Source organism: Chenopodium quinoa, unplaced genomic scaffold, assembly GCF_001683475.1.
Source record: "Chenopodium quinoa cultivar QQ74 unplaced genomic scaffold, ASM168347v1, whole genome shotgun sequence".
NCBI classification, from domain to species: domain Eukaryota; kingdom Viridiplantae; phylum Streptophyta; class Magnoliopsida; order Caryophyllales; family Amaranthaceae; genus Chenopodium; species Chenopodium quinoa.
The window spans coordinates 2,630,137-2,644,080 of record NW_018744304.1 but is presented as its reverse complement, the minus strand read 5'-3'; the positions used below and the strand labels follow the sequence as shown (position 1 = coordinate 2,644,080).

General features: G+C 44.0%; 1 protein-coding gene across 1 annotated transcript; it reads right to left on the bottom strand.

Annotated features, from left to right (window-relative positions):
• Positions 1-3,306: 3,306 nt before the first annotated feature.
• Positions 3,307-3,720, bottom strand: LOC110695794. Its single transcript, XM_021873025.1, has one exon. The coding sequence runs from the start codon at positions 3,718-3,720 to the stop codon at positions 3,307-3,309; it is 414 nt and encodes a 137-aa protein (XP_021728717.1).
• Between the last annotated feature and the right edge of the window lie 10,224 nt (positions 3,721-13,944).

Here is a 13,944-nt window from a genome sequence, read left to right as displayed (position 1 = left end):
TCCTATCTATCACACACATATATACAACTAAGTAATCTAGACAAGTTAAATGGCACATAAAGAGGCATAAAAATCACATAATAATCCCAATCGACAAACAAGTGAGCAATTGATATCAACATCAACGATCCCAGGTTCCTTAGAACCGATCAAACATCCTCGAACCATTCAACTTCTTCCTAAACTAAATTATCCAACGCACACAAAGAGAAAAAGGGAAAGATCTCACCAAATTTGCGTCCCGGGAGCTCCAATTAGCGGCCATAAATTGGTTCTTCGTACTCGTGCCGCTTCTCGAACGATCCCAAGCTGCAAAATGAAGAGACATACTAGCAAACAAGTTAAGGTTAGTCCTAAGAAAGCAGTAAATCTTTTTGTATTTTTTTCTTTTTTTTACAAGGAAAAGAAAGCAATCAAAGACTAAACTACCCCTTATCTACAAACATAAGTAAGACCCCCCCCCAAGCTAGAATCAAACATTGTCCTCAATGTTTACACATCAAGGACTTACAAATGTGGGAAAGGGGCAAGTAAGGGAAAAAGGGAAGGGGATCACGAGCTAGGGCCGCCCGTGCCACGAGGTAGGAGGGAAGCCATGTCGTCAACACTCCTCTTCAGATCTCTGAAGGCGGAGGCCATATCCGAGTTTGTTAACCCGCTACCTCGCTCCTCAAATCATCAAGTCCCTGGCGGAGCGAGGCGTAATCCTGAGCCGGGATCTGCTGGGCCTCATCTGGGCCGTCCTCCTCCTCCTCATCATCATCGTCAACATCATCACCTCCTTGGCCCCCATGGGCCTGCTTATCTCTAGGGTGAGCCTGTGGATTGCGGTCGATATACTCCGTGTTCCCGTCCTCATGCCAGATGAAGTCGGGGACGAAGATCCAGTTTTCCATGTTGTAGACCATCGTCCTCTCTGGATCGGGGAGGTAGGCATATGGCTTCCCTCCGACGAGCCATAAGTAACAGTCCGGCATGGTAGTCCCATCAAGCCATTGCATGGCTTTCAGGGTGCGCATATCTAATCTCGTAGTCCCTGGAATAGCCTGCAAGTTAGAGAAATCAATGTCGTTAAATTGGGCAAGTATGGTGATCATGCCACCTATGGTAATATCGCCCCTCCCCCGGGCTACCTCATCTAGGTGGTCAACTAACCACGCCCCCATGTCTAGCCTCCCATCCCCTCGGGTGAGATGCCATAGAAACTGTAGCTCCCTAATGGAGACTACTCCCGAACTATCTTCCCTAGCGAAGATAGTGGAGGAAAAGGTCCTATGAGACAATCTAAATGCAGGATTGACGATGAAGGTCGCCTTATCCCTACGGGGGTCCCTATCTACCTTCCCCGTAATCTGACGCCAAAATGAACCCGGCTCATAGTGTTTGGAATGGCCATCCTTAGGACCATATTTCAGGTCGGATTGCCATCCAAAGGCAGCATTAACTTGGGCCACATACATTTGAATAGTGCCCGAGTTCATTAATTGGAAGGACAAGTACCGGGGTGAGTTATTCTCATCCCGGTGTACGTACAAAGAAGCTAAAAACTCGAGGGTAGGCCTCTTATAGGTGAGTGCATGCATGTTCAAGAAAGAATCAAAATTAGTGTACGAAAATAATTGAATCATGTCGTTCTCTATACCTAAGGCCCTAGCGGCCAAAGGGTCGTAGAATTTTGTAGGTCGAATCGGTCGAAGGGACAAATTTAAAAATTTGTCCATGAAGGACGGGTTGCCAAAAACAATCCCCATGGTATCCACCGGTGTTGGAACCACGGTTGAGGGCCCTTCGTCCCGACCCGACCTTCTACTAGATGTTTTAGTCCTAGGCATTGTTATGTGAATTAGATTAAGCACAAATCACTAAATAGCAAAGAGACTACACCTAAACCAAACAATGCAAGAACACAATCGACGGATGATTCAACAAGAAGGTACTCTAAACAATTAAACCTAGAATGCAATGCACCTAAACACAACAATCTCTAAGTCACACAAATAATTGGAAAAGAAACACTAATCAATAGCAAATAATCAATAAGAACAAATGAAATTGGACAAGAAACAGCAAAAAAAAAAACAAAAGAGTGTAGAACGAATTCACCAATACTCCACGAATTTGTGATGTGCCGAAAATCTAGGGGGACCAAAATCACTTCCACGTGCTTGAGGAGTGCTTCAATGTATGCTAGATGTTGAAATCTTGAAGAGAATTGTGCGAAATAGGGTTTGTTGTGAGGATTTGGGGAAGAATTTTGGGGGTTAGGGTTTGCTAGAGAGAGAAAGGGTATGAAAGTGTGAAGGATGATATAAGGAGATTGGGGAAATAAAGGAGAGATTGGGGAAAAAGTGATTTAAAATATGCGAATTTCTGAGAATTTCCCGAGCTGCACGGCCGTGCTGATTTTGGCACGGCCGTGTTGGCATGGCAGTGTGTTTTAGCTATTTGGCTCAACAGATGGCACGGCCGTGCTATATCTGGCACGGCCGTGCTATTTTGCATTTTGGCACGGTCGTGCCAAATTTGACACGGTCGTGCTACTTGGCTGAGTACTTAGCAATTTTTCGCAATATTTTGACACGGTCGTGCCAAATTTGGCACGGCCGTGTTGGCATGTCAGTAGGCTTTTTGAGTTTTGGCACGATCGTGTCAAATTTGGCACGGTCGTGCTGAATTTTTGCTGAAGAAGGCTTCTGATGGCACGGCCGTGCTGAATCTGGCACGACCGTGCTGTCTGTTGGCACGGCCGTGCTGTCTGTTGGCACGGCCGTGCTGTCTGATGGCACGGCCGTGCTGTCTGATGGCACGACCGTGTTGTCTGCTGCAGCCTGCAGTCCTTCTTCTTCCTCTAAAACATGCATCACTCCCATCTTTCCGACTTCCAACTAGTCCTTTACCTACACAAAGACATACATATAGCACACGAAAGAGAAGCGAATTAGGAGCTAAACGAATAAAAAGGAAAACAAAAGAAACTACTCTAAGAAAAAGCAAGAAAATCGGGTTGCCTCCCGGAAGCGCTAAGTTTAACGTCGATAGCTTGACGTGGTCACATTCAACACTTGTGACCGCATTTGAATACATCAATCACACCAACATGGGCTCCTTCAAAGTATCTCTTCAATCTTTGCCCATTTACCACAAAAGACTGCAATCCACTCGAATCATAGAGTTCAACCGCCCCGGAAGGTAGAATTGCCTTGACGGTGAATGGTCCCCTCCATCTTGACATCAACTTACCGGGGAAGAGTTTCATCCTAGGATTGTACAAGAGGACCTTGTCCCTGACATTGAACACCTTTCGCTCTATTTTCCGGTCATGCCACTCCTTGGATCGCGATTTGTAGAGGCTCGCACTATCATACGCTCCATTCGAAGTTCCTCCAACTCATGAAGCTCCAACATCCGTTGCTCCCCCGCGCTTGCTAGCTCAAAGTTTATCTTCTTGATTGCCCATTGAGCGCGGTGCTCTAATTCGACCGGAAAGTGACATGCTTTCCCGTAGACCAAGTTGTATGGGGTAGTGCCAATGGGAGTCTTGAAAGCTGTCCGGTTTGCCCAGAGTGCATCATCGAGCTTGTCGGACCAATCTTTCCTATTATTCGCAACCGTCTTCTCAAGAATGGACTTAATCTGCCGGTTGGAGACTTCCGCTTGCCCAGTAGTTTGAGGGTGATAGGTCGTCCTGAACCTTTGATGGACTCCATTCTTGCGAAGCATTCTTTGAAAATCCCCATGCACAAAGTGTGACCCGTTGTCACTTATAACCGCTCTAGGAACCCCAAACCTTGGAAATATAATCTTCTTGAAGAGCTTCACTACCACCTTGTGGTCATTTGTTGGGGAGGCGATTGCTTCCACCCACTTTGACACATAGTCCACTGCCATAAGTATGTATTGGTTCCCACGAGAAGAAGGGAAAGGTCCCACGAAGTCTATGCCCCAAACATCAAATATTTCAAGTTCAAGTATGGGTTGCTAGGGCATTTCATTCTTCTTAGAAACGTTTCCACTCCTTTGGCATGTATCACATGTCTTCACAAACGCCCATGAGTCTCTAAAGATGTGAGGCCATCATAGCCCACATTGCAAAACCTTTTGAGCCGTCTTGTTAGCCCCCATGTGACCTCCACAAGGATCGGAATGGCACATTCTCAACACATTTTGAGTTTCCTCATCCGGAACACACCTTCTTAGTAGACCGTCCACACCTCTTTTGAACAAGATCGGATCATCCCAAATGTAGTGTCTAGTGTCTCTCCTAAGATTCTTCCTTTGGTTCTTGGTGTACTCGGGAGGGAGCTCCCCACAAGCTAAATAGTTTACCAAATCCGCGAACCAAGGCAGTCCCTTCTCCTTAATGAGGTACAAGACATCATCCTTCAATTCATCACAAATGGGCACCCCATCATCATCTTGTTGTTCCCTTTCCATGCGTGAAAGTTGATACGCAACCACATTCTCGGCCCCCTTCTTGTCCCGTATCTCCACATGAAACTGTTGCAAAGAAAGGACCCATCGGAGGAGACGTGGTTTGGACTCCTTTTTCGAAATTAGGTACTTGATAGCGGCATGGTCGGTGTAAACAATTGTCTTCGAACCAATGAGGTAGTCCCAAAACTTTTCAAAAGCATGAACGATGGCTAGGAACTCTTTCTCCATGGTGGTGTAATTCCTTTGTGCTTCATTCAAGGTCTTTGACATATAGTAGATTACGTGAAGCCTCTTTTCAACTCGTTGCCCAAGAACACCCCCGATAGCCGTATCACTTGCATCACACATCAACTCAAATGGTAGGACCCATCTTGGTCCTTGCACTATCGGAGCCGAGATCAAAGCCTTCTTGAGTGTGTTGAAAGCATGTAAGAACTCTTCATCAAACTTGAAATCAACTTCCTTTTGAAGTAGGGCATTTAAAGGCTTGGCTATGAGAGAGAAGTCCTTTATAAACCGCCTGTAGAAACCCGCATGCCCTAGAAATTGTCTTACCCCTTTTGCATTGACCGGTGGTGGTAGTTTCGCGATGACTTCGACCTTCGCCTTATCCACCTCTATCCCGGCATTTGAGATATTGTGACCAAGGACAATCCCTTCCTCTACTATGAAGTGACATTTCTCCCAGTTGAGGACCAAGTTCACCTTCTCACATCGTTGCAAGCACTTTCCCAAGTTCACTAAGCAATCATCAAAAGACGTGCCTCCAACTGAAAAATCATCCATGAAAACCTCCATCTCGGCTTCCAACATGTCCCCAAAAATTCTCATCATACACCGTTGAAAGGTGCCCGGTGCATTGCATAGTCCAAAAGGCATTCTCCTGTAGGCAAATGTACCATATGGACAAGTAAAAGTTGTCTTCTCTTGGTCATCGGGGTTGATAGGTATTTGGAAAAACCCTGAATAACCGTCAAGAAAACAATAGTACTTGTGCCTAGTTAGTCTTTCGAGCATTTGATCAATAAATGGGAGGGGAAAATGGTCCATTTTGGTAGATGCGTTTAGACGTCTATAGTCTATGCACATCCGCCAACCGGTTACTGTTCTAGTTGAGATGAGCTCACCATTTTCATTCTCAACCACAGTCATTCCCCCCTTCTTAGGGACAACATGCACAGGGGAAACCCATCTAGAGCTCGAAATGGGGAAGATGATACATGCATCAAGGAGTTTGGTGATTTCTTTCTTCACCACCTCCCCCATTTGAGGATTAAGTTTCCTCTGCCTCTCTATGGAAGGCCTCGCACCATCCTCAAGAGTTATGTGATGCATACATATAGCAGGGCTAATACCTTTGAGGTTATCAATGGTATAGCCTATGGCACTTTGATGCTCTCTCAATACATCACATAACTTCCGAGTTTGATCCGCATCTAAAGAAGAATTCACGATGACAGGGTAAGTTGAATTAGGACCAAGAAATTCATACCTTAGATGTGTTGGTAGAGGTTTTAATTCTACCTTAGGGGCCTCATTTACCTCTTTTGCAGCGGCTATAGCAAGAGCATACTTGGTTGTGATCTCCATGTGCTTGTGTTCTCCTTCATCTCCGTCAAGAAATTGCTCTTCCATGTCCCTGTCCTCCTCGGTATCACTTGGCTCAAGATCATGGTTAGAAGAGAGAAATTGTGTATGCATACTAGAAACAATCGAATCAATAGTGTCAATCATCATGCAGTTTTCGGAACTAGAGCATGGATATTGCATGCTTTTATTCAAATCAAAATCAAGGACCTCCTCTCCTACCTTTAAAGAAATCTTAGCACTCTTCACATCAATGAGAGCACCTGAGGTAGCTAGGAAAGGTCGTCCAAGAATAATGGGTATATGATTATCCTCATCCATTTCCAAAACCACAAAATCAACAGGTATCACAAATTTCCCAACCCGTAGGGGAACATCCTCCACCTTACCCTTAGGAAATTTGATCGAACGATCAGCTAACTGCAGGGTAATGTTGGTAGGAAGAAGTTCTCCTACCCCTAAACGTTGATATACAGAATATGGCATAAGACTAACACTAGCCCCAAGATCACATAATGTATTATCAATTTTCATTTTATTAATAGCACAAGGGATTAAGAAATTACCTGGATCTCCTAATTTAGGAGGCATTTTGTTCATAATGATTGCACTATAATTCGCAGTGAGGTTAACAGTTTCCACCCCATCACAATTCCTCCTACCACTCAAAATATCTTTCAAAAACCTAGAATAGTTAGGCATTTGCTTTATAGCATCGGTGAATGGTATGGAAAGGAGAATTTGTTTCAAAGTCTCCAAAAACTTACCAAATTGGACATCTAGCTTGTGTCTCACGAACTTATGGGTGTAAGGAAGTTTTTGCAATAGATTAGGTTCTTTAACTTGTGTACCTTCCTTTTCTTTTAGGACCTCAATAGTTTTATCATTCTCTTTGGTCCTCTCATCCTCACTGTCTACAACATTATCAGTGATAGGTGGAGTCACAGGTTGACTCTTTGGTGGTATTACATTATCGCTCCCTATCAAAGTCTTTCCACTCCTAGTGGTGATAGCATTCACAGAATTTTTAGGGTCACTACCTTGAGGCGGGAGTTTTGAAACTCCAACCCCATCTTTTATAGCACTAGCCAACTGAGAAATCTGGGATTCAAGCATCTTATTATGTGTCATCACTTCACTAAACTTTTTATCACTAGTGGCCATGAAAGTGTTGAACATTTTAGACTGTGCTTCCATCATCTCCTCCAAACTAGCCCTCTGCGGTGGTCCTTGAGCATAGTAATTGTCATTAGGAGCTCGAGAACCACGCACATTAGATTGTTGGGGATTTTGATTTTGGAAGTTCCTGTTACCATTGTTATTCCAGTTTCCCCTGTTATTGGCATTCATGTTTTGATTGTATTGCCCTTGATTACCCTGATTACCTGCATTTTGTTGGTATTGATTTTGATTACCAAAGTTACCATGTTGATTATAGGATCCTTGGGGATTTTGGTCCCTTTGGTTCCTGTTTCCCCACTGGTTTTGCTGTTGGTTATCAAAATTATTACCTTGTTGATTATAATTGTTCCCTCTTTGATTTGGTGGTAAATATCTGTTATTGTCATTCCTAGGTCTATTATCATAAGACAAGGCATTGACTTTTTCATTATCACAATCATTACCATCATTACAATTAGTTTGAAATTGGGAATCTAAGTTACAGGCAGAGGTATCATGATCATAGGATCCACAGTTTTCACAGAAAGTACATCCAGCAGGCATATTATAGGAGTTAGAATTCGTACCTGCTCCCTTAGAATGGGATGGAAGATTTTGATGCGGTGGGGCATCGAGATTTTCTTTGATAATAAACATCTCCTTCCCTAGATTGGCAATTTGCGATGTCAAATTTCCAATTGCGTTGAGGTGATCTATCGAATAGACCGTTCCTCCACTCTTGCTTGTAGCTTCCCGCTCTCCATCTTGCCAATCCATGTGGTGTCGTACCACATCTTCTATGATATCAATGACTTCTTCTTCGGTTTTGTTCATAATGGGGCCACCTGCTCCCGCATCCAAACTGGTCTTCCCTTGAGGACTCAATCCTCCATAGAATATCTGTAGCACCTGGTATGTTGGAATTCCGTGGTGCGGGAACTCTCTTTGGTACTCCTTGTACCTTTCCCATGCTTCGTAGATTGACTCCCCACTCCTTTGCCGAAATCCTTGGATCAAAGCTCTAGCATCGGCCGTTTTATTTTGAGAATAGAATCTTCCCAAAAATGCTGTCGTGACATCATCCCAAGTGTGTAGAGTGTTTAGTTTAACCTCCTTCTCTAACCATTCGAGGGCTCTCCCGATGAGTGAAAATGGGAAAAGCTTTAATCTCACGAACTCTTGATTCACCCCATTGACCTTGATAGTGTTGCAGTACTTCTCAAATTCATTCAGATGAGCCAAAGGGCTCTCATGCTTTGCACCACTAAACTGCCTTCGCTCGATGAGGGTGATCATGGCCGGCCGGATCTCGAAGTCATTGGCCTCAGTAGTGGGTGGAGCAATCCCACTTGAAGCTCTATATGCCCCGGGAGTTCCCAACTCCTTTAGAGGTCGTGGTGGTGGCTGATTTTCTGTCATTGGAACTGGTTGTGTGCTTGGGTCGGTTTCCTTTCCTTGAGAGTTTGATGATTTCGATCGGGATTTTCGATTGCTTTTCAAAGTCCTTTCGATTTCAGGATTGAAGGGTATTAACTCTCCCTGTTTAGACCTGCGCATACACACTAACCAAACCAATCAAATAGCAGGGCTACAAGTGTAGCCAAAAAGAAAAATCTTTTTGTATTTTTGTTTTAAGAACTACACTCAAGAAATCAAATAGCAACGGCGCCATTTTGACAAGCGTTAAATCGGTCGCTACAATCTAACTCTTAATTAAACAATACTTATACGAACACCCTATAACCAGTATAATGGCAAATAAAGGTTCGGTCCACGAAGAACGGGAGTAGCTACTAATCAATCCTAAAACCTAAGCTAGTTCGAAATCAATGGAAGATGGTGTTCTAAAATACTACTAATAAGATGAAATAATCAATAAACTAAGACACTAGGGAGAACGGGAATCCGCCTAACCATTGGTAACTAAGCAACAAGGAATCACAGAGACAAACGGGATATGCAAAGACTATATGTCTGATCAATATCATGTGGTAGGAAGACAACGGGCAATACTAAGCTTGGATTTCTCATGCACTTAACATTACTCAATACATAATCAAACCACATTCAACAATGAAATACTCAATTCACAATCTCTTGTTCAAATCAAGAATATCATGCAATCAAATTCAAGATTATAGGTTAGCTACTCCTATTATAATGAATTAACATGCAATCGCATATAATGAATTTAATCACAATCCGTTTATCAAAATCAACCCTCAATTACATAGATTACCTAGGCCGGGTTTCATCCCGAAACCCTAGCTAGGAGACTACTCACACATATTCATAATCAAAGCAATAATGAATTCCAAAAGCATAATAGATCTAAACATGAATTCTGATTAAGGAATAATAAAGCTTGATTAATAAACAAGAATGAATAATACCAATTGTATTGATGCGAATCAATGACAAAGTTTGGAACTTTGATATCCGATGTCAATGAATAATACAAAGAATCCCAACGAATCTTGCTTCGAATCAATCTGGAAAACTACGATTAACTAGATCAAATCTATGAAATCTCAACTACGGAAGTGCTCTCTACCTCTCTACAAAGTCTCTCTGAAAAATACGTCTCTAATCTCTTTCCAAATCTGTCTAGAAACAACCCTTATAATTGGGCCTTTTATATGTCTTCTAATCCGGAAAGTTGAATGCGCGACCCTTCTAGAATCAGCACGGTCGTGCTAGAAGTGGCACAGCCGTGCAAGCATGGCAGTAGCTAATCCGCAATATCTTCAATTTTGGCACGGCCGTGCTGAATCTTGCACTGGCACGGGCATGGAAATTGGCTGACACGGGCACTGGCCTGACTTGGCACGGTCGTGCTTAATCTGGTGCATCTTGTGTAAACTCTTGAAAATCCCCTTAGTTCCTCGTATACGATCAAGGTTGGCTCGATCACGTACCAATGGTTCGGGACCCGACTAAACTCGGTCAATTATACCTGAAAACACATCAAAAACAACCCAAAACCCATGAAGCACGTAATACAAGGGATATAAGCATAACAAGGCAATAAACGACCAAAACGGTCCTAAATACGTCCAAAATCTTCCTATTATATGCTCTAAAGCGCGCCCTAAAGTGCGCTTATCAAATCTCTTCCAATTAATTCTATTTGTGAATTGATCATCTTTTCTACGATTCTTAAGTGCAAAGAACGTTGGGCTGTCTTTTGTATCTCAAAGAGTATTTCCGAATCAAACCCAATAACCATTGTGGGGGAAATTAAACTCTTTAGGAAAGTGTTTACACGCCTAAGACAGTGTATCAAGGATTTAGACTCGAGTGGTCACCGGTTTTCTCATGTTCATTTTGGTTATTAAGGCTTGGAGTAGAGGCAAGTATATTATCTTTCACAACTAGTGTTTTCATTGTGTTTTTCTGTAATACTTTGATAAATTGGTGTATGGTTGTAGTACATTGAATTGTATTTGGATTATTGTATAATTCATTATTAATTATACATAGTTAGGTTTTGTTCCCACAATTGTTAAAGTAGTTCTTGTTATTGAATTACTTGAAAACCTAACAGAATCAACAGAATAAGCTAAGTATAAAAATTTAGCAGCTAAGCGTGTTCGTCTTAGAGCTACAATGAGGCCGATGGCCGGATAATATATACTCGCCTGTGCAATAGCCGACCATCCGCTGGTTTTGGGGCAATCACCATAGTGATTGATTGACTTGGAAATCAGTCATACTCCCTAAAGTATCAAAAATGTCCAAGTCAATCAATTTACCTTTGAAAACCAGACGCACAGCCGCTCAGGGGAGAAAAGAGTCGGTATGATGAAAAAAGCATTCATACAAAAAGCAAGTTATACTTAGCAAAAATTTATGGAATGCAAAAATTCAAAGCAAGTATGAATTGGTGAAACCGGCCAAATGGTCGGATGATTCATAAAAATAGACGGCCTCATGACTGACAAAAAGAGTTAACCGGTACAATCGGCAGGAATTGTTAAACCCGACCCCTCGGTCGGTAAAGATACATTGAAACATACGGCACGCAGGCCGAAGAAATAAGTACATGGCCATCCGGCCGCTGAAAAAACTACCCAAGGCTTAAGCTTCAGAAGGAGGCTTTTCAGTATCAGCAGCCGCCTCCTTCTCCTCCCCAGTCGGCTCATGTTTCTTTTCAGCATCCTCCTCCTCCTCCTGACCAGACCCCTCGGCCGAATCAGTCCTCCTCTTCCTCCTCTTCCTCTTGAACTTGATTCAGGTGTTTGTCATTGTACTCTTGAGAGGAGGCGGCGAATTGATTCTTCCAGCCGTCATAGCCAACATCCGGGAAAAGAGCCTCCCAAGTCATCTTCATGATGGGATTGCAGTCGTCCATCATCAGTTTGACCAGGGCCACCTTTTCCTCCTCAACCCTTGAAGTATACTTCTTGGCAAGTTGGACCTCCTAGTTTTGCAGCCTGGCCTTGAGTTTGTCCACCCGGGTGTGGAGGCCGGCAGCTTCCTCGTCCGCCTCTTTGAGGGGCTCAAGCTTAGCCTTGAGGTACTTGACCTTCTGCTCCAGCTCAGAGACCCGCCTCTTCGTAGCGTCTAAATCAGCCTTGACCTGCAGGTTGGCGGTCGCTTATGAATAAAGTATGTCAGCCGTCAATATTTTATTTTGAGCAATCTGAAACATGGTCGTATCTAGAGAAGAGGCGGAGCGAGCATTCGCAGCTTTTACCCCCTTGGTCTCCTCATTGATGGGCTTTCTAAGTCCATGCACTCGCAGCATACACTGTATTCGGCAAAAGAGAACATCAGTAACACGCGGCTCTAAGAGTTGTGTAAAGAAAAAGAAGTAAAAAATTACAAGTTAAAGTACCTCAGCGTGAAGAGCGAGGATGGCATCAAGGTTGAGGGTGCCGACTCCTCTAACTGACTTCCTGTCCTCATGAGAGATGGCTCTCAGCATGGTCTTGGCTAGCTGTTGAAGATTCGGCCTTTGAGGGGCATTTGCACAATCAACACTTTGTAAATACTTGGTGTAAACTCGATCTATAGACCGGCTGCATTCAGAAGTACTGGTCGACTGCTGATTGGATTTTACCCTACAAGGGTAAGGCAAAGGACTAAAGCTTGAAATACCTTCGGCCACCTCCTTCTCCTTTTGGGGCTGGCTAGCCTCAGAGACGGCTGGGGATTTGGGATGATGAGTCCTTCCAGGCCTCTGGGCCGCTACATGTTTCCTGGACCTGTCAAGAGTCGTCACATCGCCGGCTGTCTGCTTCTAAAGCTTCGGGTCCGGTTGTGAACATAGAGAAGGTTTGGCTGAATTGCCTTGCATATAAGCCAACATGAGTAAGAAGCAGGCGGGAAAAGTATATCAAGACTTAGTCAAATTAAAGAAAGGCTCACCTTGGGTGTTTGAGCAGCAGACGTCTCCTCGCCCTTCTGCTTGCCCAAAAGGGAGCGGTAGTAGGCGGCTGGCTTCCTGGTGGCCGAGAGTTTTTCCATTGCTTTGTCTACACAAGAAATTTTAAATGGTTAATTAAGATATATAAAACAATCAAAGTCTTACTAAAGAACTAAAGCATTCGGCCAACTACCTCTCGGCCTCTCAACGCTAAGACCGCATGCGGCTAAATAGTTCCCGTCAAATAGCCAATCATAATGAGGGATATAACTTTGAGGTATGACCTCTCTTACTCCGATTTCCTCATTAGGCCGGATGGTCACCTTGAAGAGGCCTTTGTCGAAGATCTCCTCCTTGGCTTTTCTAGGAACAGGCGGCAATTCAAATCCGTCTGATAGCAGAGGTGGGTTCCGATTCCACTTGTTGTATTTTTTGTTGTTCACTTTGTCAGGGTAGGATACAATGTAGAACTTGTTTCTCCAGTCCTTCCATTTGTTTTCCTTCCCAATTATCATCATGTAGCCCTTGTGGCTAGACAAAGTGTACCAGTCGGACCCGCTTGTTTTTAGGGTTCGACTGAGGTAATGCATGTGGGCGAATACCTCGAAGCTGGGATCTACTTCCAGCACTTCGCAAGCGGCAACATAACCCAGGATATTAAACCAAGAATTTGGGGCAAGTTGCCAAACACCCAGTTGGTATCCATCTAAGATTCGCTCCACGGTCGGATGAAGGGGAAATCTAAAGCCAGCTTGAATGGCCACCTCATAACAGCCAAAGCATTCGTCCCCGTAGCTGGATGCCTCTGGCTAGACTACGGTGTCCTCAGCATCCGGCACAACCAAGATAATGCCATGTCCCATGACATGTTCAACTTTAAAAGTCCCTATTTTATCAGCCATTGCTTTCCGCCTACCCGCGGGAACGTGATGATAATAAGCGGCAAAATCCACTCGGCGGGTAACAGACGGCTCGGCCCAATTCTCCCCTTTTTCGCAGAAAGGGACTCTCTCGCTGTCTCCAGCCGAGAGCGCATTTCCTCGGAGTCATTGGAGGATCTGCTAGAAGTACTAGGCTTAGACTCACTGTCCGAGCTGTTGGACCTAGCGTCCATCTGAGGGGCTTGGCCAACAGAGCCTGAGACTTCGCTTTGTAACTCATCCTCTAATACATTTAATATAAAATCATTTGAGGGGCGGCACGTCAGAAAGTTCACTAAGAGGCGCCCTAAAGGAGCCGTCTGTATATTGATGCCTGACTGTTTGCTTAATTGTGGCCATGGTGTCCTGCACAGACACATAGATAGTCGGACTCGGAGAAGTTCGCAAAGTGTGGTCCAGCAAGGGGTAGTCGGCACTCCTAGTTCTAGATTCAGCCGTCCTCGGTGATCG